This window comes from Caloenas nicobarica, chromosome 1, assembly GCF_036013445.1.
Source record: "Caloenas nicobarica isolate bCalNic1 chromosome 1, bCalNic1.hap1, whole genome shotgun sequence".
Classification (NCBI taxonomy): domain Eukaryota; kingdom Metazoa; phylum Chordata; class Aves; order Columbiformes; family Columbidae; genus Caloenas; species Caloenas nicobarica.
The window spans coordinates 86,618,545-86,646,030 of record NC_088245.1 but is presented as its reverse complement, the minus strand read 5'-3'; the positions used below and the strand labels follow the sequence as shown (position 1 = coordinate 86,646,030).

Sequence of the window (27,486 nt, the reverse complement as noted above, 5' to 3'; positions counted from 1 at the left end):
ATCACATCTGAATCTCAGCTAGGATGGATCCAAGGATTCCCTGCTAAAACCCCTAATGTTCTGGGGAATCAGGGTACCAAGAAGGAAGTCATATGGAATCACCAATTATCTCACTGGAGCACAGAACATTCCCTATGTATGGGAATGTAGTGGAAGATTTAGCGAGGAGGTTAGTTAAATGTAAATACACTCAAGTGACTTGTGCCTGTCTGTAGAAAAAGGATATACATCACACTAATTGTTTTACTGACCTTGTGTGCTTGATGAGTAGAACCTCTGTGTTAGATAACACAGGCCTGTGAGAAACTCCAGGCACCTTATCACTATGTCTGAAATTCTTGCTTTGTTGTGAGAAAGAGCAGGAGGCTGCGCCTGCCTGAAGCCTTGAAATCCAGGTGAGCTCAGCAGGCCCAGCGATCTTCCAGCAGGTCTGAACTTACCAGCGCCTGCGTCCCCGCTTGTGTCACCTCTGCCTGGGAGCTTAGGTGCGACTTCGGAGATCCCCCAGTAGAGAGGTAACTAAAATAAAACTTGCTCTTTGCAATGCATTCATGGCCTCTGGCTCTTCTTGCGACATGCCTGTGTATGTGTACACACCCTAGCAGCGTAAATGGCTGGCAGTGTCATACTACTGGTATGTTTAAGATATCTAATAAGTACTCTGAGGCAGGAGCCGCATGATCCAGTTAAATTGCTCTTGAACCCTGTGACTGGCTTAGTGACCATGAGCAGCACAGCAAGTGTACCTGCAGCACAGTACAAATGAAACAAGAAGGCCTATGTTCCTGGGTTTTTTTTGTTGCATCATTCTATTTATGTGGCAACAAGCTTACTGGCAGAAAGACAAGCTTATTGGAAATGACAACAAATGATTTTCACAGCATTTTTCATGTCAGATTCCAAGGATGTTTTTCAAGGGTTATCTGGGCATCCGAAACATAAAATGAAATGTTCTGCCCACAGCTTATAGCTCAGGTGTTTTCCAGATTCAGTCTGTTGTGGAAAGCATCAAGTCCTTTTTCGAGGACTGAGCTGGGTGTAGTGTGAGAGGATGAAGGCGATTGAGAGTTGGTACATGATGCGAGTCAGTCCCATTAGAGGCTACCTGGCCATTTGTAGACTTCACTGTCCTTCACAAGTGTTTTTCCTTTTAGGTGGAACAATATCAGGATTGTGCTATGCCAGAGAAGAGAATGTATGGCAAAAATTCTAGAAAATTAACAAATTTTGGATTGTCATCAGGCAATCCACTGAGTTCAGGCACTCCCTATTATTCAAAGTATCTGAAACAGATCTACATCTTTGCCAAGTCACAAAATGCCTTTGTTTATGACCCATGTGCACTCAGTGTTTGCTGAACAGTATTGCAGCAATAGCATACCATAGACATAAAATAGGATAGTGCTGTGCTTCAGTGCTGCGCTGAGAGATGATCTGTAGTGAGCGGTAGTGATAGGGAATGGGAATAAATTAAGAAAACATCCATGAGTCTCAATCTGCTGTTATATCATTCTAGAATTGCTGTACTTCTGGTCTGAGTCACAGATACAGAAGTGAAAGTAGGGAACTGCTCCAGAAGAAAAAAAGTCCTGTGCTGCGCTTCTGTTCTACCCATGGCTTTTCAAACTGCTTAACTGATTTGATTCCCAAGAATCAAAGAGAAAATGCTCCTAAGCTGATTTTGAGCTAACATAAAAAAGAATCAGTCATATTTTTATCCTGTAAGTTCTGATTCTGAATACTTGTATGCCCTCAGGGCTAGAGAGGCATAACCTGAGCACTATAGCTGACTGGGAGCAGCACTGTGTTAATATTTAGAAATGGACAAGTTCTAATACATGCAATGGATATGTCTATAGCTTTAGGCACATTACATGTATATATGTATATTATATATATGTATATATATGCACACATACATATGTGTATATATGTGTGTGTATTTATATGTATCCCATGATATCTGAAGATATTACAATGGTATGTAGAAGGGATATATATTCTGTCACAATTATTTAACAGATATACCATCAAAGCAGTGTCTCTTCTAATGATCCGTTTTCAAGGTGCTTTTTCCTTCTTGTCTTCCTCCCTGTCTTACATCCTCCTTTCTTCCTTTTTTTTCCTTGAGAAATTTTGCCACAGGCTTATGGAAATATTTATTCTATTGGCTAAACAAAAGGGCATCAACAAGCAGAACTTCAGGCACACTGGTTCCATTGGTTGCCCTGTTTGCCTTTGGTGTAATAACTGAAATTATTCAAGCTCAAAAAATGCTTCTATTTTGTGTGTGTTTAAACCTTTCTAGACTCTGTTGATAAGCCTTTCTAAAGGGGGAAGAAAAAGGCTTAAAATTCAGCTTAGTATCTACAGTGACCTAGCTAAAGAGGAAGGAATTAACCCTGTGTATTAATACCATAATTGACCAGATATGCATACAGATTACAGGGCTCTTAATTGAAAGTAAACACTAACTGCTGTTCTTTAGAATTAATTATTTTATTCCAGAGGGACAGAGAACCATTTCTAGTCTGGCTTCATACTGTGGGGAGTGGTGAATGGGTGGTATAGGAAAATACAAAAATTCTAGAACAGTGCTTGCTTGTAGCAGGAGGTAAAGTAAGAAGGCAGCAGATAGTATCCGTGCATGAACCCTTTAGGACCAGGGCATTGCTCCCATTATTGTTTAGTCAGCCTGTTGTGAATATGGGATAATGTGAAATGAGACCACATTCTTTTGCTCCAGGGTTCTCTTTCAGGTTTCACTGCAAGCCTAGTGTGAAACTGGATAACATGGAGATCAGCAAAAAGAGACAAGGAGTGCTGTTCAATATGACATCAGTGATTCAATAATAAACAAAATAAAGACTAAAGCAGAGCAGTTTTACAATAAACTGTGGGGTTTTTGGCAACCTGGATCTATAAGTAGCTGTGTCAGTCTTGGGTCTTGGGGTTTTGTTTGTTTGTTTATTAATAATCCAGCCAAAGATACCAAAGTTTTATAGCTATTAAGGAAGAAAGGTAGCAACAGACTGTGTGGGGTGGAACCATTGCCACTGAAAACCATTTTAAGGTCATAGAGGACAACAAAATCAACATGCCTGATAATGAGAAGCTTAAAAAGGACAGTTTGTACAGGTATATATATATTAAAAAAAAAGAGAAGTGTCACCTTATAACTGTAAGTTCTTCCTAAGGAGAAAACGCCAGGTTTGCAACAGCTCTGTAAAGGAGCTGAGAATGACATATACAAAAGCAACGGCTGGGAACTTAAGCCAATGTTAATTTTAAACACAATAAGTGATATTTTCTGTAACAGTGACATTGATTAACTGGGGAACAAACTTCCTCAGGAAATGGTAAATTCTTCATCTCCAATACTTTCTGGAAGACAAACTCTATCTAGAAATATTTACCCAAATCCCTCATATGTGGAGAATTATAAGTGTCTAAGATACATGGAAAGTCAGATTAGATGACATTCAGGTTGCTTCTGGCCTTAAATTATTATAATATTACTTATTTCAAACAAGTAGCAAACACAGACTTGGTCTAGGTGAGAACTGGGGCAGAAGAAAAGGGAAGAGAACAAAAAGGAAAGCAGGAACAGCTACAATTAAACAGGATCTCAACTTATCATGTAACAGCATCACCTTCTACCAAAACGGTAGAGATAAAACCTATTTAGTTCTTGTCCTTTCTTCTTCCCTGGATAAAAAGAGAGGTGGAGAATTGCCTACACTGTGAGTAGGCTGTCAATACTATGCTAGTCAGTTGGAGAGCTTTTAAGTTCTTTGGATGTTGTAGCTGAAACTGTTTCGCACTATGTTCTACCACTGCAGTGTATCCTGCCTTGTTTTATAAAATGGCACACAGTTCATTTAATTCTACACAAGACATCTATAAGTGGACAGAAGAATCACACCTTGACCTTCATTTGCTGAAGTGACAGAAGTTAATGATAATCTAGAAATCTAGTTTATCTACACCTAATCTACAATTCTATAGAAGACATCTAACATTAATTCAGATGAAACTGAGGTTTAGTTTCTTAACTGGTGTGTTAACTCTGGTATGACCATAGATTGTCAGTCATATAAGGTGTTTCGCTTATACTTTGAATGCTTTGAATTAGTTGTGTGTACCTTGCTGGCTTGATAATCACATATGAAGCTACTTCCTATAAGATAGCACAAAATAGTGATAACCTACATATCAAAAAGAGAATAAGTCAAGTGAAGAATTTCTGTCTCTGTTCGTATAGTATATTGCGCAAGAAGGTCAACATGACCCAGAAATGTGCACTTGCAGCCCAGAAAGCCAGCCGTATCCTGAACTGCATTAAAAGCAGCATTACCAGCAAGTCGAGGGAGGTGATTCTTGCCCTTGCTCTTGTGACACCCCACCTAGAATAATGAATCCAGTTCTGGGGCCCCAGCATAAGAAGGATATGAACCTGTTGCAGTGAGTCCAGAGAAGGGCCACAAAGATCATCAGAGGGCTGGAACACCTCTCCTATGAAGACAGGCTGAGACAGTTGGGGTTGTTCAGCCTGGAAAAGAGAAGGCTCAGAGGAGATCTTATTGCAGCCTTCTAGTACCTAGAAGGGGGCCTACAAGAAAACTGGAGAGGGACTTTTTACATGGACCTGTAGTGATAGGACTAAGGGCAATGGCTTTAAACTCAAAGAAGCTAGATCTCAATTAGATATAAGGAAGAAATTCTTCTCCATGAGGGTGGTGAACAGGCTGCCCAGAGAAGTTGTGGAAGTGCCCAAGGCCATGTTGGATGGGGCTTTGAACAACCTGATCTAGTAGAAAGTGTCCCTGCCTATTGCAGAGGGCAAGAACTAGATGACCTTTAAGGTCCCTTCCAATCCAAACCATTTGATGATGCTACATTTCTAAGAACTGCTTGCACAGTACACATCTAGTTGAAATATGCATCATCACAGGCCTCTGTCCTGACTATTTATGGATATCGATTAGTGGATTATTATATTGAGTTTCAGTGTCTGGGGCTAAGACAATTGGTGTTTGCTGCCCCGTAACTATTGCATACTCTTTTACTCGTATGATAAATGTTGAAAGCCTTGAAAGTTACAGAATTCAGGTTTCTTGGCACAACTCTGTGTATGACAGTGAGAGAACATCCTATGTGCGAATGGATTCACCACTGTAGGACCCGCCCTTTGAAATAACTCTCATTCAGGATAAAGTAGAAGCTAATTTTAGATAAGGTTTGTAACTTATGATTCATAACAGTTGATGATTTTGCCTTTTCTAGCAGTGTTACTTCGATGCAATCTACTGCTGTGACTAAGGATGGGGTTCCATACCTGTGTAGCATAAACTAAAAGAAGGCTGCTGCAGTGCCAGGGCCCTGTGCCCTTTTTTGGGCAGGAGCCCACAGAACCATGTATTGAGCCAGTCACTAGTCACTGTCTCCTGAGATCAATTCTCTGCTCAAAGATATGAGTACCAGCACTGGTATAAGGGAAAAAGATGGACTCAAGACAGCCCAAATTTTGATTGGATCGTGTTGCTGTAATTTCTCAATCAGCTTATTTTTCTCAGTATTTCAAAATCCTTCAAAATATTTTCTCATCTGTAAAGGTAAAATCCCATCTTTTCCTTCCTGTATTTCCAGGTGTTAGTCAAATTGCACTGGCTTTTGGAGTACTCACCTGTTTCATTTTTTTCTTTTTTTTTTGTTTTTTGGTAAACACAAGACTAAATGCTGCATCAGCCTTGATGTGCAGTAGATCAAAAAAAAGGAAGACAACAGGACAAGAAAGAGTGAAGAAGTCTGTGATGCCTTGGTGAATTTACAGCTAGCTCAGCTAAACAAACAAGACACCAGTGACATCAGTTTGAAATCCTTTAGTAGAATAACACATTCAGTTACTCAGAGAGAAAAACAGCTGTATTTGCTGTCAGCTTAATAGGCCGGCTGTTTGGAAGTACAGCACACACAGAGCAGAGGTGGAAGTCTTAGGACTATGCAGCCTGTATTCAGAGCCATGATGCACTTTGAAGATTGTTTTGTACCTCCACTGAAAGGCAGAATTCAGTGGGTCTCAAGTTCCTGGCATTGATTTGAATACTTCTGTGATGTGAAAGAAAGAGGGTTCCTGCATCAGTTCCCTTCAGGAAATGGCTAAACACATTAATTCCTTGGTTTTGGCATCTTGGACAGGTTCACTGTCTCACTAAGGGAATACAAAAGCCTCAGGGTCTCACCTGTATCACAGCTGATTGCAAACTAATATATATTCAGCATGGATAAGCAGAGATGTAGGATTATGATAGAAATTAGTGTAACCACACCCTAGAACCTCTGAGGGATTTGCCTAGATGAGTTTTCTTTCAGATAAAATCCAACTTCTTAATTCTGTACCAGAAACGTGACTCTGATGCAGCAAATATAAACTCTCTCCTGGTAGTCTCAGCCATCTGATTTGAGCACAGGAGTTTTAATTTCAGAATTGCTGAAATTTTTCTAATTGTTGTAAATATATTCAGAAAAAAATGTCACACAATTGTTAGAGAAAGTATCTAATAAATCAGCAAAGCTTTATATTCGCTAACATGCAACCATCTCAGGTTGAGAAAATAATAAAAACCAGTTCACATTGTCCTGTTATTGTTTCTGAAACAGAATTGTGTTTCAAGGTAAAGCATCAGTCCAGTAAGTATGTAGGACATGGATACCAAAACTTTTCTATGTTACAAATACAGATTAAATAATTTTCTGTTTTGACTGAGCATTTTCAACAATGATTATCTTTATATCCAACTGATCTTTCAGAAAAGCTAAACTCCTATTAATTGGGTTGGACTAGATGATCTCCAGAGGTCCCTTCTAACCCTAACCATTCTGTGATTCTATGATTCTATAATTCCAATGGAGAGCTTAGCCATAGAGCAATAGATATTGTCCACACAGAAAACTTTTTGCTATTTATAAGGAGGACATATCTGCTAACCATAACTCACCATATAGTGAGTCAGTCGAAAGAAGTCAGGCAGCAGCTGATGCATAGCATAATTAGTTAGAATCACCTGTTTCATTCCCTTCTGCTGCTGTCTGGGAAGTTCTATTGTGGCTTCAGAATCTTGAGAACAATCCCAAATCATTTGCTCATTTATGTACATTAATTGTTTAGTTATGGAAGAATGTGACACATTTTATTCAAAGATGAGAGGATTTTTGCAGTGAGAGAGGAACCTCACTGAAAACTCTTTTCAAAGGATTCTTGAGTGCCTCAGAGTGCAAACCATTATGTAGAGCAAGACATTCTTTTCTTCCAAGGTGAATCATTATGTTCCAGATCTTCTTGGGCAAAGCTTGCTTTTTAGCTATTACTCCTCTTTTCATGTAAACGGCTTAAATCTAAGCAGCACACACTTCTTCCACCCAAGATGTGTAAGTAAAACTAGAGAATATTCATCTTAACAAAACACACAAACAGCCTGTGGACAGCTGCATAGTCTTTGTAGTACAGGATGCACCTGAGCTCAGCTAAAGATGAGACTTTAAATGGGGTTAGGTTAATGTTTGTAGCAGTTTGAACTAATATCTAATTAAAGTAGTTTGTATTTAATTGAGGTTGCCACATATATAAATACCTTCTCTAAACAGACATACATTGAACAAGTCTCGAGTTCAGGCAGTTTAATTTCCTCACGCCCTTCTTGCTTTTCACTCAGATCTCTGCTGCTACCTTGTGGTCAATTCAGTTTCACTGCAGTAGAGTGGCTATCCTCACCACAAAACTATCTGGGATCTTAGAGTAACAACTAAGATTGAGAGTTTCAAGTTTAGAGAAGCATTTGAGGTAATCATCTGAGGTAAGCCTTTTTGCGTTGACTCATGCTAGACATTTCTCAGCTCAGCAAATTCTTTGCAGATTTTAGTGTGAAAATCAAAATATATGAGATTACTGTTCCTGTCTCAGACCAAATTAATTATATTTACTTTTAAAAAAATAAATAAGCCCAAACCCCAAATCTTGAGTTTTTACATGGAAACTGATGGCTAGCAAATTTAGGTAGATGCATTAGTATCAGGATAATTCTCAATCTACTTATTTTTTTATCTGTCTTTTTGCATTTTTCATCAACAGAACAACTTTTCTGAACAGTTGCATGTCTAAAGATTGATCAAGTGATTTATTTTCCTTGCTCACTGAAGGGCGAAAATACTCACCAGCCTTTCTGTTGTTTGTAAAATGACTGTGGGAATAGAAACACTGAAGAACCCTAGCTCATTAACCATGTATTTTTACCTTTTCTAGTCATGGGCTTCTATTTTCCCAGATATTAATCCCCTTGACACAAACTTTAGCATGCTAAAAATAAGCTTCCATAATAAAAGAAAGTATTTTCTTAATTCCTGGACACTTTACAGATAGTGTGTCAATACACATACACCCTTCCAGATTCTTGTTAGACAAGTTCATCAGATCTGTATAACTATACAGCCTTATGTGCATATATCCAATCAGATGATCAGCACTGCGTTAAAAATTATTCCAAATAACATATAATTGCAGATGATGTGATCCATTGTGAAGGCTGGGACTTCGTTTTCAACAGGTGAATTAGTTTTGGATTCTGTTAGTTTGGCAGAGATTTTACTATGTTCTCAGAGATGACTTAGAGTCAATTCTGGAGAAAGAATAAAAGCAACCTAAGCAGCAGAGCCAGCCAGCTCTTCTCAGCTCTCTAATTTCTCACTCTTGCCTTTTGGATGTATAGTAAACTACAGTGTTCCTTGGGCCATTTCCGTCCCTTGAATTCCAGCCAGCAGTCTCAAGTGTTTCATGCATCTTGTTCTGCCCAGTGCATCTACTGTATTTCTGCATGTGAGACTGAAGAATGTTTTGGCTATTTGCCTGACCAGAAACTGTCCAGAGCAGATTCTGTGTGGTGAACAGCTGCAATATGGGGACTCACTCACAGGACTTGCATTCTTCTTTTGTAGAATGATCATACTCTTTTTAGATATATTTCATTTTGAACTGCTGAACTCCAACTGAGAACCTGGGAGACTGGAAGCTCTCCCTTGAATAAAAATTGCACAGAGGGACAGTGCAGATTTCCAGACTAACAACTCTTTTGTAAACATTCAAGTTCAATGCCTTTAGTTCACTCTTGACTTTCTCTAGGAGTAACAACTGACAGGAAGGGATGGTGATTGCGAAGACTTCATCAATGTTCCTGAGTAACCTGCTAAACTGAGGAATACTCAAAGATGTCTTGTGTGAACAAACTGTTCTTTCTACAGTTGGTTCAGGCAACTAACTACAGGTTGAAGGGAAAGCCTAAAATTGTGGTTTGTGGGAGAACTGTTTCTTTTCCGGTCTCTGTGTGTCATGCATGCTTTCTGCAGCTGCAATCTCAGCCCAGAATTTTCATTGTGACTCACTGAAGAATGAAAGCTATTTTTTGTTGAACTATTCCATGCTGCTCCTGAAGCAGAGAGCTAGTTAATGCCATCTACATTGCTACCTATTCCTAATCACCGAAGATATCACAGTCTCTATGGATAGAGAGGAGTTGTAAAGACTTCAGAGCAGTCATCTTTTCTATGAAGCGCATGGAAACCAAGGAGAAACATATGAAAGGAGCATACAAGGCTTGGTAGAAAGGTTTCTCCCATCTTTTTCTGGGATACTTATGGAGGACCTGAGTCCACTTTTCACAATTGATTTAGTGTAAATGATGAGCCCCATGTCTTCTTTCAATGTTTCATTGAGACTAGCATCCAAATACACATCCATAACACATTTGTTTCACTGTGCATTGAGCGGCAGCAAAACAAGAGGTCCTAGGTTGTAACTGCAGACATTGTATTACCCATTGAACCATTAAGGAACTATTACAACTATTTTATCTTATCTTTTTAATACAACAGGTGTTGGATTGTTGGTAAAGATGAGTAGTTGACAGCACTACCTAGTGTTACGCAGTGCCAGTGAATGCTGAACAAGTGTTGACGATATATTCAAGCATATTCCAGTCCCCTTCTGTATCCTTTCTGCTCCTTCTTCTTTGGTTTCTGCATACTATTTTGCAGATGCAGGTCAGCATGGAGACATAGCCATTTTCATAATTTAGTTCTTCAATGCTGTATAGCTGTGGTGTAATACATGTTGGCAAGATTCTCTGTTACCCCAATATTGTCCTTTCAGCTGCTTTGTCAGTAACTTCATGCTTGACTTCTCATATTCTTAGGCACAGCCCATATCATTAAAAGCAGGTAGAGTGCTTTCATTCTCTACTTAAGAAAAGCACGACGCGGGATGTTGTTAGTACATTTCCCTGGGGTATCACCTTGTTTTACTTAAGTTATAATTTTCATTTTGGCAGAATAAGCTGTCTGGGTGCATACAGACAGAACCCCTGTGGCTCTCAGCATCAGAGATAGTTAAAATGGGCATGCAGCCAAACTTGATTTTTCTTTAAGATTATTTATTTCTGTTAACAATGATGTCTTTATTTTCAAACTTTCCAGAGGGATCATTATGTATTGTATTCAAGTGAAGCTCCTACGCTGCATAAGAAAGGTTTGAATATTTAATTTTCTACCTGTGTTTCCTGGTTAGAGCAAAGGGCTGGGACTCAAAGAGTCAGATTTGTGTTCTGCCAGTGTATTTCCATCTGTCAGAAAGAAGGACTTGGTTACTGAATTTTGTATTATGACAAGAATCAATGATTCAGCCTACTTGGGCCTGGCTGATGAACTTCAAATGGGAAGAGAAATCCCGAAATTATGCAGGGAATATGTGCAATTTCTGCATGGATCTCAGATGTCACCTACCAGAAAATGTTGACGTCTTGTAGCCTAAGATTTGAAAGTAATTTGACACCTTGTACAAAGTCTAGTCAGGTACAGTAAATATGCAATAACCCTGGAATGCTAAATTACCACCTGATTCAGAATTATATTTCCTTTGTGACATATTTCTTATAACCACTTTATTTATTTTAAGATGATGAATGGACAATTTTTATTGTTCCAGTCTCTGGGAATCTCCACTACTCCAGGCCTCAAAGGATAATGACTTGCAAGTTATTCAGAAACTCGTTGCTTGTAAAGCCTGTGGCATTCATGAGAGGGGTCGTGCCCCTTCTTGTACTAGCCTTGGTTGAAATACTTTTGAGAAGAAAACTTCCAGGGTCTGCAAGTTTGGATAACGGGTATGGGGCTGTAGCTGTAGCAGAGAATAAATTTACCAGGGTAGCATGGAAATAGCTGAATGGTGGGTATCCAGCAACTGAGATAGTTAATTTATTATTGTCTCTCTAGGTGCAGTGAGGGACACAGCCCTTCATGTGGCTGCCTTATGTGACAATGTGGATGCTACTCAGCTTGTCAACGAACTAATAACATTTGAACTGTAAGCAGGTAAAAATGCTGAGTCCAATAATGGTCCACATCCGTGTTAGAGATTCACTTAGGATACCAAACAGGCAGTGACAATGACCTGCTCAAAGATGTTATATTTTATTGTTCCCTGACTCAGTTACTTGACACCTCTAGATACTCTGCTTTCACCCCGAGAAGTAAACTGTGTACCTAAGGTGAACTAAAACACCTGTGTACCTAAACTGTGTACATACACTGACCTAAAAAAACCCCGTAATTTTGTGATTGAAATATATCCCGTTCTCAATTGTCTTTCTCCGTTTCTCATTCCCATTTGATTTTTCTGGACTGATAATTGAGCAAGACCACTTCGTGATAACCTCTACATATATGTTTCAGTGCTGCAAAAAGCAGTACGGATTCAGAAGATGATGCTTTTACCATCTCATTCTCACAGATGTTGCTACAAAGAGACATGACAGCAGAAGGAGCCTCCTCCCTGACCAAAAACACTCAGTGAGAGGAGAATGCATCTGAAACTCTTGTATATTCACGTAGCCCTCAGAAGCAGAAATACTGATTCTGTTGTTTTGCCTAAACTTCAGGGTAATCATTACATCTAACTCTGAATTTTTCAAGGAAGATGTCACTTTTTTAGAATGATTTCACAGAAATCCTGTGTATTGTGTGAGAACTGCATTGTACTATTTCAGAAAAAGACTGAAAAATGTAGGAAATACAGTGATTTATGTGGGGAACATAGAAATTCAGATTTGTTCATTTGCCTGTCCCTGAACAAAGTTCTTCATTTCTCCATGCCTCAGTTTTTCCATCTATAAAATATCATGAATTATTTCAGAGCCATAAACAACAGCTGATGTAAAATCCAGTGAAAAACCATTTCCAAGTGCTTGAGATATCTACATAGAAGCTATTACTGATGTGTAAAAATATGAATATGAACATATGTGGAATAAACAAAGTGCTAAAGCATTTTAATGAGAAATGCTGAGAGTGAGTATTGTTCATTCTGAGTGGCAATACATTTCATAGCTGTAGTATTTGCCTTTGGGTCAAAACAAATTAAAGACTGCATGGATGAGAAACTAGGCCAGATCCTGTGGCCCTTCTCACAGGACAAGATGCAGAATATCTTCTACAAAGTCACTCCTAACATCTAAATGAGATGAGAGTCTGAATTGAGAATTTCAAGAGACTAAAGAAATCATACACTTCATCTCCCTATTTCCATGGATATACACTACTCCTTACTATGGAAATCTTTGAATATCCTGTATTGTCCCAAGTACCTCTCAGTTTTTCACTAATAAAATATCTGTGGCTGTACTGTGGGCTTCCAACTGTTGAAGTGCTTCTGGCACATTTGGTATGGTGTGATTAACAAGGAAATTGTGTGCTGCAGGGGAAACTGCTCTTCATATTGCTGTGGTAAAAGAAACCATCTGTTTAGTGAGGGCAGTAACGGAAAAGAAAGCTAATGTCAAGAATCCTCAGGCCACAACAGTTACAATCTTACCTATTATACTTTGATAGACTAAACTGCTGTGATACCTTTATTTCTGACATGCTAGCTAGGTGTCTCTGCATTTGTCCTTCTTTTTTTCCTCTATCAATCTGTCTAATCAGTAGCATGAACCCAAACTTCAGAATTCCAAGGAAGGTAAATCTTGTCAGAGAACTTTGCTCCAGAAATTTGGACTTCATTAAAAAAGGAAGTAGTCTTTAGTCCGTGTTCTGAAGTGGAACCGTTTCCCACGGGTAACCATTAAAAAAAACCACCAAACTTTAATCCTGGGTGTTAACTCTCTCTATATAATATAATGATACCAACAAAAGCTGTTAGTGACTTCGCTATCACTCATTACAGAAGTAATACAACTAATATGAAACTTCATAACATGTTTTCTCTTGTGCCCAAGAGCATCAGCTCTTCCATATCCAACTATGAAAAAAATCAGCAACCTCAACTGTGAATGGAATTATGCAAAATGAAATTCTGATGTGTGTGGAAAGTTATACCAAAGCAAAGTCAGCATAAAAATGATCTGAAGAATAAAAGGGCAGACTGTGCAAATGCATCCGTATCGTTGAATGATGTTTTCTTCTCAAATGCAACTGTTCTCTGTAATAAAGATTCTGAACTTGGTTGGCTATTCTAGTGCAAGTACTTTGGATGACCTCCTATCATATTATGGGAGTCTTCAATAACTATCAAATGTGGTTACTCAGTCTTCAATTGCTGAGTTGGCTTGGAGAAATCCTTAAATCCATACAGGAGTGGTATCTGCAGAAGTTGTGCTATTCAAACTTTGACAGGAGGATAAATATAGTACGTTGATGACTAGCTCGCAGTGAGCCAACAGATGGGCACAGATCAGAACAGCTAGGGTCATTTCCTCTCTAAACACAAAGAAGGTGTCTTTTTATGCAATATCTTCACTGCGGCCTTGCTTAACAAGGCCATCTCAATTTCCCTTCCTATGTGTTGGTGAGGTGGACAAGTGTACAGTTTATGACTTTTTCTCTCAAGCTCAGTTTCATGTTTTCACACACCTGCACAGAGATAGAGACAGAAATACAGTCCTGAAGCTCTGTTCATTCTCAAAGCAGACCTTTCCTTAAGCAGGCACTGGTCGGTTTGAAGGGAGACATAAGCTCTGTCATTCTGGTAATTCTCATGCACCTCTACGAGACGACATAGTTGATTCCAAGGATATTGTTATTTGTTTCTTAAGTACTGAAGAGACCTGTGGGTACCAAAACTCAGGTGGAAGAAGGATGCTTATGTAATGTGTAAAAAGGGATAGACCACCTGGGAGGAATACAAGAAAGCTGTCAGAGTACGCAGGGATGCGGTGACGAAGGCCAAGCTCCACTTGGAAGCAAATCTGGCCAGGGATGTCAAGGACAACAAGAAGGGCTTCTTCAAGTATTCTTCAAGTATTCTTCTTCAAGCAGCAAAAGGAAGGTTAGGGAAAATGTAGTTCCGCTGCTGAATGAGGAGGGTGCCCTGGTGACACGTGATACAGAGAAGGCAGAGTTACTGAATGCCTTCTTCGCTTCTGTCTTTACTGTTAAAACTGGCCCTCAGGTATCCCAGACCCTAGAGACAGAAGAGAAAGTCTGGCAAAAGGAAGACTTTCCCTTGGTTGAGGAAGATCAGGTTAGAGATCATTTAGACAAATTGGACATCCACAAATCCATGGGTCCCAATGGGACGCACCCATGAGTGCTGAGACAGTTGGCAGATGTTATTGCAAAGCCACTCTCCATCATCTTTGAAAGGTCTTAGAGAACAGGAGAGGTGCCTGAGGACTGGAAGAAAGCCAGCGTCACTCCAGTCTTCAAAAGGGCAAGAAGGGTGACCAAGGAAACTATAAACCAGAAGCCACTCAGCCTCACCTCCATCTCTGGGAAGGTGATGGAACAGCTCCTTCTGGACATCATCTCCAAGCATGTGGAGGAAAAGAAGGTTATCAGGAGTAGCCAGCATGGGTTCACCAAAGGGAAATCACATTTGACCAACTTGATAGCCTTCTATGATGGTATGACTGGCTGGGTAGACAAGGGGGGAGCAGTGGACATTGTCTACCTTGATTCGGCAAGGCTCTTGAGACTGTTTCTCACAACCTCTTCATAGGCAACCTCAGCAAGTGCGGCCTGAATGAATGCACAGTGAGATGGATCATAAACTGGCTGGATGGCAGAGCTCAGAGGGTTGTGATCAGTGGTGCAAAGTCTGGTTGGAGGCCTGTAGTTAGTGGGGTTCCCCAGGGGTCAGTATTAGGTCCTGTCCTGTTCAACCTGTTCATCAATGACCTGGATGAAGAGACTGAGTGCACCCTCAGCAAATTTGTTGATGATACCAAACTGTGAGGAAGGGTCAACACACCAGAAGGCTGTGCTGCCATTCAGCAAGACCTGGACAGGTTGGAGGACTGAGCAAAGAAGAACCTAATGAAGTTCAACAAGGGTAAGTATAGGGTCCTGCACCTGGGGAGGAACAACCCCAGGCACCAGTACAGGTTAGGGGCAGACCCGCTGGAAAGCAGCACTGCAGAGAAGGACTTGGGAGTTCTGGTGGACAACAGGTTGACCACGAGTCAACAGTGTGTCCTTGAGGCCAAGAAGGCCAATGGTATCCTGGGGTGCATTAAGTGTGACCAGCAGGTCGAGGGAGGTTATCCTCTCCCTCTGCCCTGGTGAGGCTGCAGCTGGAGTATTGTGTCCAGTTCTGGGCTCCCTAGTTTAAGGACAGAGAATCACTGGAGAGAGTCCAGCAGTGGGCTACAAAGATGATTAGGGGCCTAGACCACCTTTCTTATAAGAAGAGACTGAGAGAGCTGAGTCTGTTCAGCCTGGAGAAGAGAAGACTGAGACTATCAATGTTTATAAATAACTCAGGGGTGGATGTCAAGAGGATGAGACCAGACCCCTTTCAGTGGTGTGCCCAATGATAGTATGAGGGGCAATGGGCACAGACTGAAGCATAGGAGGTTTCATCTGAATCTAAGGAAAAACTTCTTTGCCTTGAGGGTGACAGAGCACTGGGACAGGCTGCCCAGATAGGTTGTGGAGTCTCTTTCTCTGGAGACATTCAAAACCGACCCCGACACATTCTGTGGGATTCTGTACCCTTCCCTGATCACTGTTGACAAGAACTTGTGAAAGAGTTTCACCTCCTTTGTTCCAGTTGTCTGTTTGGGGCTGACTACTGAAGGTCTGCATTTCCTTGAGAATATACAACCAACTGTGCCCATTGATGTTGCTGGCTGGGGTGAGAAAAAGAGCATGTATTTTTCAACAGCAAAGGGCTTCATACTTTTTCCTGTCACACTCTTCAATGTCTGTAAGTGGGTCAGAAGAGCACAAAACAGAAATTCTGGGTGCTCACGATTTCAGAATATCATAACCTATGCCTTTCTTCTCAAGATGGGCTTGCAAGGACCAGAATCTTTGTTTTCTGTCTCCACGTGCGCATCCAGCAGGATGGATTCTAGGAGTCTTTATTGTTCTGTTCTGTTGCAGTCCCATAAACAAAGCTGTATAGCACGAGGCACTTGCTGTTCCTTGTGTCAGCACAACGGATTGCTAAATTTCCCTCCTAGATCATGGAGCTGACTCAACTGCACACAAAATAGCATACAATTTGGAGCCCTTTAGCCTCAACCTCTTTACCAGGTAATATGTCTTATTGCTTACTGCACTAACTGGAATGTGAATTTCCCACCAAGCTGTCATACCAAGTGACAGACTGGTGCTCATCTGCATCTGAGTAACAATTTCTCATACCACAATGGGATTCTTTTGTAAAAAACTTCCTGTTGACTTTATTCTGTCTTTATAGCTTTGCTGGGCTCCCAGCCACAGATTAAGTCTGCTGATGGCTTTGTAACTTTGTCTGATACCTTTTGCTGGCAGAGAAGAGGCAACAGGTAATTCTGATCTGTTGAAGCTACTATCCATCTCCTTCCCACATTATAACTTTCGCTCCCCCAACCTGTTCCAAATGTATGCGTCAGCCACATTTAAATGCCACCAGTTATTTAGTTCTGCTTTCAAATCACGGCAAGGCTTTGGTTTTGTTCATGGAACAGGACATGTTGTGTGCACTCTCTAGGCGCATTAAGTCTTCAAGTAGCATACTGACATCTCTTTTTCTTACAGTGAAAATCCCCCTGAAATTCCCCAGAACCTTTCCAGAGGTTGAAACTAGTGGAATAAGGATGGTGTAAACATCACACTTCAACTGGTTCAAGCTGATTCAAATAGACTCGCATGAGCTGGATGCTGTTCAGAATCTTTTTCTGGTGACCAACGAGGGTGATGCCAATGCGCTGGATATCTCTGCAAGAGAACAGATGATGTGGAAAGTGTTAAAATGGGCTTCTTGTTCTGAACCATTTGCCTGTAGAACCAAATCAATGTGTATGGATATCATCATTGTCTAAGAATCAGCTGACAAGGCTTCTGCTTTTGCTTGGCAAATGTTTGTGGGTGTAGACAGTATCAGCAGAACTTGGTAGGTTATGATACTAAAAGAAGTAGTGGAAATGGGCCATGAAAATGATCAGAGGGCTGGAACACCTGTCTTACGAAGAAAGGCTGAGATAAGTGGAGTTGTTCAGCCTGAAGAAAAGAAGGCTCTGGGAAGACCTTCTTGTGGCCTTTCAATTTATAACAGGGCTTCCAAGAAAGATGGAGAGAGACTTTTTAACAGGGCCTGTAGTGACAGGACAAGGGCCAAGGGTTTTAATTTGAAAGAGGGTAGCTTTAGATTGGACATAAGGAAAAAAACTGTTATGACGAGGGTGGTGGGACACTGGAACAGGTTGCCCAGAGAAGTTGTTGATGTCCCATCATTAGAAGTGTTCAAAGCCAAGTTGGATCGGCCTCTGAGCAACCTGATCTAGTGAAAGATGACCCTGCCCATGGCAGCAGGGTTAGACTAGATGATCTTTAAAGGTCCTTTCCAACCTGAACCATTCTATGAGTCTATGATTCCAAGAATATTCCTTTTGCTGGCTCCAGTCTTCTGCATAACACTTGAACCCAGTATATGGCATGGCTGGTTCTACACATCCCCTTAAAAGTGGATATTACCTGTGGCAGGTGTCGTGAACATTCTGATGTAACAGTCTCTCTGCATTGCTGGCAGTATGTTTTGTAGTGTACATGAGATGAGTATTAGTGCTTATAGAAATAGATTACAAATGTACACTGGTATGGACAGTGTAGAGAGGCTGTCATATGATTCAAGAAACAGTAGCTGCTTTTCCCTGGCTTCCCTCTCCTTTTTCATGTCTATGTATTCTCCATATAGCCCTCATTCAATATTTCTCAGACTGCTTTCTGCATGGAAAAATGAGTGTCTGCTTTCTTCCTCTCTCTGCTCCTCTACTTACTCCAGAGTCATGCGTGATATGACATCAAATGTAATCAGACCAGCCTGGTCAAAATTCTCCTTGTAACGGCCCATCTTGATAGCATCCAACCACTCATGGGCATTGCTGAGTGAAGGGAAATCTGGAGGACAGTTGCTCAGGAGAGGCTGAGGCGGTCTGCAAAAGAGGCAGGTTCTAAAAACCCAAGTTATCAACATCAGCTGACCACACTAGTAAGCTAAGAGTTATGAGAAGGAGAGAATGCAACTTCTGAAGAGCACAGAATGGGAGAACAATGGTATTTGTTCTTCAGGACCTGATTCCTAGAGTCTCACCTTGATGCCCTGTTTCTAGACTACCTATGTTCCTTCTTCTGCCTGAAAACAATTAACCCAACCCAAGAAATTGATCCTTCCTTCCTGTTTTATACTCTCTCAGGCACATTCTCTTGTCGCCCCAGATCTTTCCACACTTTGTGGGTCTAGACCTATTGGCTATTAATTTGCCCCATTAGGGCAAAGAGCTGCAGTGAGGAATTTTCTGAGGCAGAGATGAGATCTTATACCTTTTTACCTTTGTGACTACCTCTCCTTCTCCTAGATGCACTCCTCGGATCAGAAAGTAACCTATGAGACAATGAGTGCATTGTTTCAGCTCCAACACCCATCACGTAAAAGCACGGTAGTACAAGGTCAGATAAATTACTGTTTATATATGGCATTAGCTCTTTCCCTCATGATATGAATCTCAAAGCTATAGCTCTCTTTATGTGATTTTTTTTAGTAAACTGGGCATGACTAGGCACTTTTCTCCTCCCTCAGCTGTGGAGTACGTTTCACTGAGACAAAGCTTATAACAATGAGGACAAACCCTCAATGCCAGCAGGAAGTAATTCCATCAGCAGCTCAACAGCCATCTAATCTTTGTGCCATTTACTCCCCAGAGACTTCTCCTTTGCTGACTTCCAGCTGCAAAGTGCAGTTGGGAAAATATGGGATGCAAGCTGCAATTCTAGTTAGTCTTAGCTACACATTTTCTTCCTTCTTCTTCTCCTCCTTCATCACTGCTTGTGATCACACAGTATTGTGTGATCACAGAATATCTTGGGTAGCTGCACCCGGATGTGCCCCTCTCTCCTTTCCCTAATATCCCTCACTCATGGTTATCCTCAGTGCACCTCATCAAGAGATTTATCTCCCCTCACATTGAGCACTCGCAACTCCTCATCACCCATTAAGTGAATCAGGTTCTTCCAACCCTCCTTCTCATTTTTTTTTCTTTCTATTTATTCCCAGTCTCAGATGAGAGGGTTGGAAAAAATACTATATAGCCTGATTTACTGCTTCTTTTCCTCATGATGCCTACCAAGAGACAAGCCCTATTATTTTGCACTAAATGCTTATCTCACCTGTTGCTCCCAGTGCCAGTGGCTTTCAGGGCAGATGGCTTGCGGATCATTTTATCTAGGGCACTGACTATTTGCTCGAATCTGGGTCTCTGGACCCGCTCCTTCTGCCAGCAGTCAAGCATCAGCAGGTGCAAAACAGTTGGGCAGTCTGGGGGTGGTGGCAGGCGATAGTCCTGGTCAATGGCATTAATTACCTGCAGGGAATGAAGAACACAGTTCTATCACAGCTAGGAAAATAAAAGGCAAGCTTGAATCGCTTGGTGGTGTATTACTTTTTTCTACTTTAATTGATATAAGCCAGAGAGGCAGATGTACATTTTCACTACTTATGATACTTACATCCTGATTGGACATGTCCCAGTAAGGCCTTTCACCATAGGACATCACCTCCCACATGACAATGCCATAGCTCCAGACATCACTGGAGGAGGTGAACTTGCGATACTGGATAGCTTCAGGGGCAGACCAACGAATGGGGATTTTGCAGCCCTAGAAAATGGTCACAGAGCAACCAGAATGTTAGTGAGATAAGGAGTATTTGTGAAAATTACATCACTGAACTGATCAGATGCCTGTGGCATGACACAACTCTGAGCATGGGTACCAGTCCAGTTGATGCTGTCTTGTAGATATTGTTGGTTTAAATTCAAACTACGTTCAAGGTTTCCACCTTGTTCTATTGAATGAGAAAACAGAATCATGCCTCCTTGCTCCTACAAATCCCATGATGTTACAGATTTTAACTTTTACACCTCTTCTTTGCAGCATTTGAGAGGCGGCAGATAGCAAAATGCTCCTGAAAGTCTAAGGCCATTTAAACAATCCCAACGTGCAACACCAAAGGACAGATACACTGAGTGGCTAGCATTAACTCTTTCCTCTTTCCATCTTGACCTCTCTGACTGTGGGTATGACCTGCCAGACAAAATATCATTCAGGTGCTGGTTCTTCAAAAAACATATATCTAAAACTTGCTTCAGTTTTCAGTGGCTGAATTATTCTCATCCCCTGCACACCAAATGGTAGTTTCAACCCACCTGTTATACACCCACCCCTTTTGTGGTATGTATAACAAATGTCAGAACTTCATAGGCAATAAGTTCATTTGACGGTTGGTTGTGAGCCCATAAATATACTTAGGCCAGTTATCTTTTCTGTAGGAAAAAAATACCTCTTTCCTCAAAGGGTGGTAGTACAGGATCAATCTCTCCTTCAGTCCTTTATACTTTCTGTAAGAAGCTAATGAAAGGGGAAAGATTATAACTACATCAGGTTATCAGGTTTGTCCTATTCACCATCATTCCACAAAAAAGGCGCTGAGTCTCCATTTCACATGGCAGAGTGGATCAGATATTCAGTTGGTTTTGTTTTTTACTGCTTTGGAACAGGTAGCCCACAAGACAGAAGGCTCTACCCCACTAGTCTCTCTAGTCTCAAGACGGACTTAAAAGAGTACACTAAATCAAGGAGGAGCACAGAATAACAGCTGGCAGCACTGCAGTAACGCACTCCATAGCAGTAACTCACCAGGGCTCCAGTATAAGTGGGATTTGAAGCATCATCCTCCAGAAAACGGGACAAACCAAAGTCTGACACCTTGCACACAAGGTTACTGTTGACTAAGATGTTCCGTGCTGCCAGGTCACGATGCACATAGTTCATGTCTGAAAGGTAGCGCATGCCAGCTGCAATCCCCCGTAGCATTCCCACCAGCTGTAATACACTGAACTGTCCCTCCTTCTGCTGCAAGTAAGGAGGCAAAAATAGACTTTCGTGACCACAGACCATAAAGCAAAAAGGGAAGACTAACAAAGAGCAAGGTAACAAGGTGGATTTATGAAGTTTGAGAACATACATGTTAACTTCGGCCAAAATCTGAAGGTTCAGGGACAGTAAATAAGAAAGGAGGGTTCGTTTAAGGTAATGAATCTCAAATGAAGACAATTCTCAACATGTGGCCATATCCTCCTATAGCATCCTACACCTAGTCTCATTAACTACTAAGATGGCTAAATGAATGGGACCAGACAAACGTGCTCTTAGTGTCTTAAGACCTTCACAATGGCTTCTATGCAATTCCACACAACAGGTTCATGTGCTTTTCAAAATGTACCTGCCACAGCATTTGTGGTTGAATTAGCATATGAATCATTAAAAAAAACAAGTGAAGCATCTATAGTATAAAAATGTCTGTATTTATGTTTCATTACTAGAAACTGGAAACTGAGTCAAAAAATAACAAGTTTCATTACTTCATTACAATGTTGAAACTTTAAAACTTTCAATGGAATAAAGTCTGAATAACATTAGTAGAAAGACAAGCTTTGGCGCATGCATGTAAGGAACTGGAAGGCTACATACAAACACAAATGGCTTAGTGCTATTTACCACTAATTATTTGAGCTGGAGAAGTCTAAAATAATGAAGAAATTTTGTATTATGAGTGTGCTTTTGGGATATTTTCACCATGTTGGCCCCAAACCACTTACTGCGGTAATTTGCTATAATTTCTATTGCACCCAAACAGGGAAACTGAGGACTTATAGAGACAGGAGTGAAGAGGAAGAACAGGCAAAATTATCAGATCTGAGACTGGCACACAGTAAGATGAAGAGGTAACAGTTGTAGGAGGCTCTGGTTGTGGTACCCTGAGGAAGGAATCCAGTGATCCATTCTCCATGAACTCTGTGACAATCATGACTGGTCGGTTCTTGGTGACCACACCCTCCAGATGGATGACATTGGGATGCTCAAATTGACCCATGATGCTGGCCTCGCTCAGGAACTCCCGCCACTGTTCATCTGTGTAACCTGACTTCAGGGTCTTAATAGCTACCGTGTATTCACGCTTCCCTGGGTGTTTCAGGCGACCAAAGCACACCTGTCCAAACTCACCTGTCAGGGAGGGAAGAAACACACCGCAAGTAAGGAAACACAGCAAAGAATTTTAGTCAGGTGCACTAAAACATTCTACTGCAGAAAACTCCAGGCACTGCTTGGTAATACGGTTACTAGGACTGTTTGGATTAAGGTAAAGTTCTTGATGAAGGCTCTGAATTCAGTCAGGTTGGAGACTACATCTTCAGGGTTCGAATTAGGAGCTCTGAGTCTTCAAAGGCTGTTTTAAACCTGGTTTGGAGCCAGCATCAAAATGCAAGTAGGTTAAGATGAATTTTGGTAAAAATGAAGGTAAGTTTCCTGAGACACTTAATATACTATGATTGGGTCCACCTCAGGCCAGCAGTGTGCCAGGTCTCAAGGTGAACAAGAAGACACTTCAAAATCTGCAGATTCTCACACTACCTGATCCAATGACCTCCTCAATCTTGATGAAGGACACATCAATCTCTTTGGCAAATTCTCGAATAGCTTCACTGGGATCTTCATAGGTTGAAGGATCAATGTAATACTTCACTCCAAGTCCTGCAGTGGAGGAGACAGCCCAAAACATCACCAGAATCAAACCCTGAGAGACATGGGTGTTCATGAGTCCTGAAAAGAGATAGGACCTTGCCATCTGTTGCTCAAGAACACTTACCTCGTGCACTAATATACTGCTGCAGGCGATCTGTGTATGGAGTCTCTCGCCTTTTACTGCAGGACATAAAGGAAAGGAAAGTCAAAATACACACAAGAGTCCCTCATAGGATGCTGAGGTAGCCTTCTCAATGCAAGACTCAGAGAATCCTTCAATTTAGGGACAGAAGATGGGTATTAAGATCCTGCCCATCTCTTGGTAACTAGTGCATGCTTGTTTTCAATGTGCTAGTTTTTACACCACTGTTTGCATCCCCACTTTAGATATGACAAATTATAGGGCCTCCAGTACTAGCCTGAAAAAAATATTAGAGTTTACCTTTACTGTGTTGGAAGTTATCTTGCTATTCAGGCTAAATTTGCATTTTAATTTCATTTAATTATAATAAATTATTATTTTCCATACTAATCTAATGCATCTTCTGTGATGCCTTTTAAAGTTTTTCAAAAGCATTCTCAGAGCTGTTTACTCTAATGATTAATTTGTATAAATTTTCCCCAAAGATTAATTATTTTCTATTTTTCTTCCTGGTCTCTTAACAGCATTTATTTTGACTATTTTCATAAGTATGGTACTCAAAGCCAACCACACAGAGCCAGATGGACAGAAATCTGTTCCATGATGTGATTTTTGCATATGCAGGACAAAAAAGGTATGGTCCTTTTTATTGTAATATTTATTGCACAAATGCATTTAACTTACAGCAAGTATACATCTTTCTCAGCATAGGTGTTTCTCAGATTTCATTGTCCTCTTAAATGTGTGTGATTCAGGCATTTTTTTTTACCCACATGATCTTGCTGTTTTATAAGTTTCATCCTATTACTGGTTTGCTCTAAACATATGTTCTATTTTCGAGTCACTTCCTTTGTTCCCAACAGTGTTAATATTTTTCCCCAAAATGTAAAATTCATGCTAGTTTACAGTCTTTTCTAGATTATGTTAATGAGACCAGATCGTAAATCAAACTCTGTGGTATCCTGTGGTATCTCTGCTGTATGTATGGATTCGAGTCAACTCATATGCTTTGCTGTTTCAGCACAAACCTTCTGACTACTGATTCAATTAGCTTCTGAAGACACTATAATGAAAAGTTACTTTTCTTTACTGACATAACTAATTCTGTCATTCTAGCAGATAACTTTGTGTATTATTCTTTCTTTTCAGGCTTATCTCTTTAAAACTGCTAAGACTGCAAAAACACAGTTCTACCTTCAGAATCTGCTCTGTTGTGGAAAGAAATCAGCTTTACAGGGGGCCTTTATCTAAGAGGTCTAACTCTGTTGTTGCATCTGAAAGTCAGTTCTACATTCATGTTTTTTTATAGGTTATCTAACATAATAATAGTTTTTCATCATTAAAAAAAAGTAAAAAAAAAATAAACTCGCTAAAATAGGTGTTTCACATTTTATATTGCCTGGAAAATGTGTACCAACAATTTACAAAAACAAGTTAAAATTATAGCATTTGACTCTACATATATTCAATCTTTAAAAGAACTACTTATTTCACGAGGTATTCCTCATTTCCTACATCTTCAAACTTACTTTTGTTGTCAAGCACAAATTTAAAATAGAAATTCGTTATCTCCAATTTTTTTCTGAACAACTGTCTGTGATCCTTCAAGTAAAAATGAAGCTATTTTTCGTATTTCCTTTTATGTAGATCTATTTACAGAAACCCATTACTGTCTTTCCCCAACACAGTTCTGGTACTATTAATTTTTTCTGGTTTTGTTTCAGTTTTTAGAAAAATATACACTTTATTGAGTTGTGCACATAATACCACATTTCCAGCTGTAACAAGAAATTATGTTTTTAACAGTTCAAAGCTACAAAAAACCAATGCAAATACAACAATATTTGATAGTTCTTTTCTTTCCAGAAAGACAAATATTAAAAGAGAATATACACAGAAGGAGAAAACAAATGTAGTAAAGGGAATAGAATAAAAAAGAAATAACTAAAATTAGATGTCATTTCTAAAGTTAAGTAGTTTATACATTTTTTCAGGTCAGCAGAAAAACCTAAAAAGTGCCTCTTATGCAGAGGTAGAGTAGAGTAAATATACAAAAATCCATTACTGGCAGTCTAAGGGATTAAGGTCACCTCAGTAAATTCAAGAAGCAAGTAATGACTGTTTCTTTTCTTTAAACAGCAAAATCCCCATTGTTTCTGTTTTTACCTCTACAAAAGTAGCAAGCCTTACTTTTCTCTCTTTCTCTTTAAAATGTCTGTCCTTTTCTTGGCATAACAGATTACCTCTACGTTGATTTATCTGCCCTTTTTTCTTCCCAAAATGGGAAGTTGTATTTGCTTTCTTTAACTTATATTTTATGAGTCAGTGTTCCATGGAACCACTGGGGTTGTACAGATTTCATTCTTCAGCAAATGAGCTCCTGTCTCTTGGTCCTTGGTTAAAGGGTATTTAGCACCTTCTAAATAAGTGGATCTAAATACTTATTCCACTGATCCTTCTTCACTACATTGCTTCCTCCTCCACTTGCCTAAAATGCAATTTACAGTCCCTTCTTTATAGTGATGCATCTAAATACCTTTTGATCACCAGTTTTAAAATGCTTTCCTTGCGTTCATATTGCTAACCAGCCAACTTAGCTAACTAGCTAAGAACATGAGTGGTTTACCAAAGGAGATGCTCCTCAGATAGCAGTAATGGGGCAGGATCTTTCCTTAATTAGGAAATGGCATCTCAAGCACATCTGGATAAATGTAGATCAGGCTGTTTCCCTTGGCATGGGGTTATGTAGCAGGGGTAAGAAAGTTCCACTGTCTGCAGTGCACATGAGCAGGTCAAGGAATTCACCTCTTGAAGATGATGGCAAGGATGGAAATGGCAGCAATTACCAAGAAGGCTAGACCACCAAGTGCTGAGCCCACGATAAGCGGCAATCGGTCCTGCACCATGTCCGAGCGCTCCCCTAGCAAGGAAGACACATGCATACACAAACACAAATGCAGAGGACAGGAACTGTTAGAGTTTCCCTTCTTCACTAGGTCTTACCCACAATTCCATCCCCACCAGCCCTTTGCTTCCCAGCCTTGTCCTGACAATTCAACAAATGCTTGACTTGGTTATCCCTTTACCCCCTCAATCACTGTGCTTTTCCAGTGCCTTCCTACTTCTGAAAAGCCACTGCTCCCTCAGAATACACTTTTCCTTCCCTGGTCTACTGATGCCCAACTAGCCACTTAAGTATAGGCTAGCTCTACACCAGGGCTTTGATCCCATTGTCTGCTATTAATTTAGCTTGTAGATGACATGAGTAGCTTTGATGCAGACCAAAGAGTATCACAAGGTAATATGCTGGTCTTTGCATGAATGGATGGCAATACTGCTGGAAGACAAGCTTCTGGGTATACGTCCTGTGTACCACCTGCCCTTAAGACTTTTACAGAGCATTCAGCCGTAAGATATGCTGTGACAGCTGGAGACCAAACCACAGCAGTGTATAGTGCTATGTACTGTAACACCCTCCTAAAGAGAATTCTGCTGACACACTCTGCTCTGGCTGGTCAGAGGTACAGAGGCAACATGAAGTAGGACTGGGGAATACAGTGGTACCATAAAAAATATGCTTTGACAGTGTCTTTGAGTGAACAAATATGCATATGCAAATTATACAGAAATGCAATTTGAGTAGGAGTGTCTGGTAGTAGTCCTCCAGAGGACAAGCTAACATACTCAGGGACATACACAAGTGAAAGATGGTTATGTGCAGATCTGAGTACAAAATGGTAGCACTTACCTCCCATTAAAGTCTGGAAATACATCTTTCCACTGTATGGACCATAGCCCACAGCTGTTCTAGCTCGTACTTGGAAGGCATAGATCTTGCCTGGTGTCAGATTTGATATAGTGGCCATGTTGGTTTCGCTAGTCAAGATGAATGAATTATCCTCATCTTCTGCCTGTGAATGTCAGTGATCAAAAAGGAATGTGAGCCTTCTGCCCACAATGCTGGCTCTCCTCATCAAGGAATGCTAATTTCCACGTCAGCCCAATATTATTTGAATTCATTACAGAGCCTCCCAACTGCTATTCCAGACCTGACTTCCTTCCATACGACTCATTGTTCCTCACTGCTGCTTTTCATTCCCTTAGGCCTGGGCCTCCCACAAAGCTCTGCCAAAGGCCCTCAGTCTTGACTTAAACAGAAGTGAGATAAAACTACCTTGTCCTGTGGTTCATTGCTAAGCATATCCATAAAAAAGCCTTAGCCTGTCCTGAAATTTTGCCTT

The 27,486-nt window shown here is 40.5% G+C and overlaps 1 protein-coding gene across 2 annotated transcripts in view; it reads right to left on the bottom strand.

The window, feature by feature from the left end:
- Positions 1-10,377: 10,377 nt before the first annotated feature.
- Positions 10,378-27,486, bottom strand: part of EPHB6 (EPH receptor B6) — a 75,288-nt gene continuing 58,179 nt past the window's right edge. For both annotated transcript variants that reach the window (XM_065658245.1, XM_065658246.1), the window contains 10 exons: positions 26,994-27,156; positions 26,051-26,165; positions 23,228-23,283; positions 22,993-23,112; positions 22,337-22,584; positions 21,217-21,432; positions 20,029-20,178; positions 19,690-19,883; positions 18,303-18,458; positions 10,378-17,244 (listed from right to left, as the gene is read on the bottom strand). In XM_065658245.1, the coding sequence (XP_065514317.1) occupies positions 17,136-17,244; positions 18,303-18,458; positions 19,690-19,883; positions 20,029-20,178; positions 21,217-21,432; positions 22,337-22,584; positions 22,993-23,112; positions 23,228-23,283; positions 26,051-26,165; positions 26,994-27,156 (1,527 nt within the window). In that variant the 3' untranslated portion in view covers positions 10,378-17,135. The remainder of the gene's footprint in view (positions 17,245-18,302; positions 18,459-19,689; positions 19,884-20,028; positions 20,179-21,216; positions 21,433-22,336; positions 22,585-22,992; positions 23,113-23,227; positions 23,284-26,050; positions 26,166-26,993; positions 27,157-27,486) is intronic.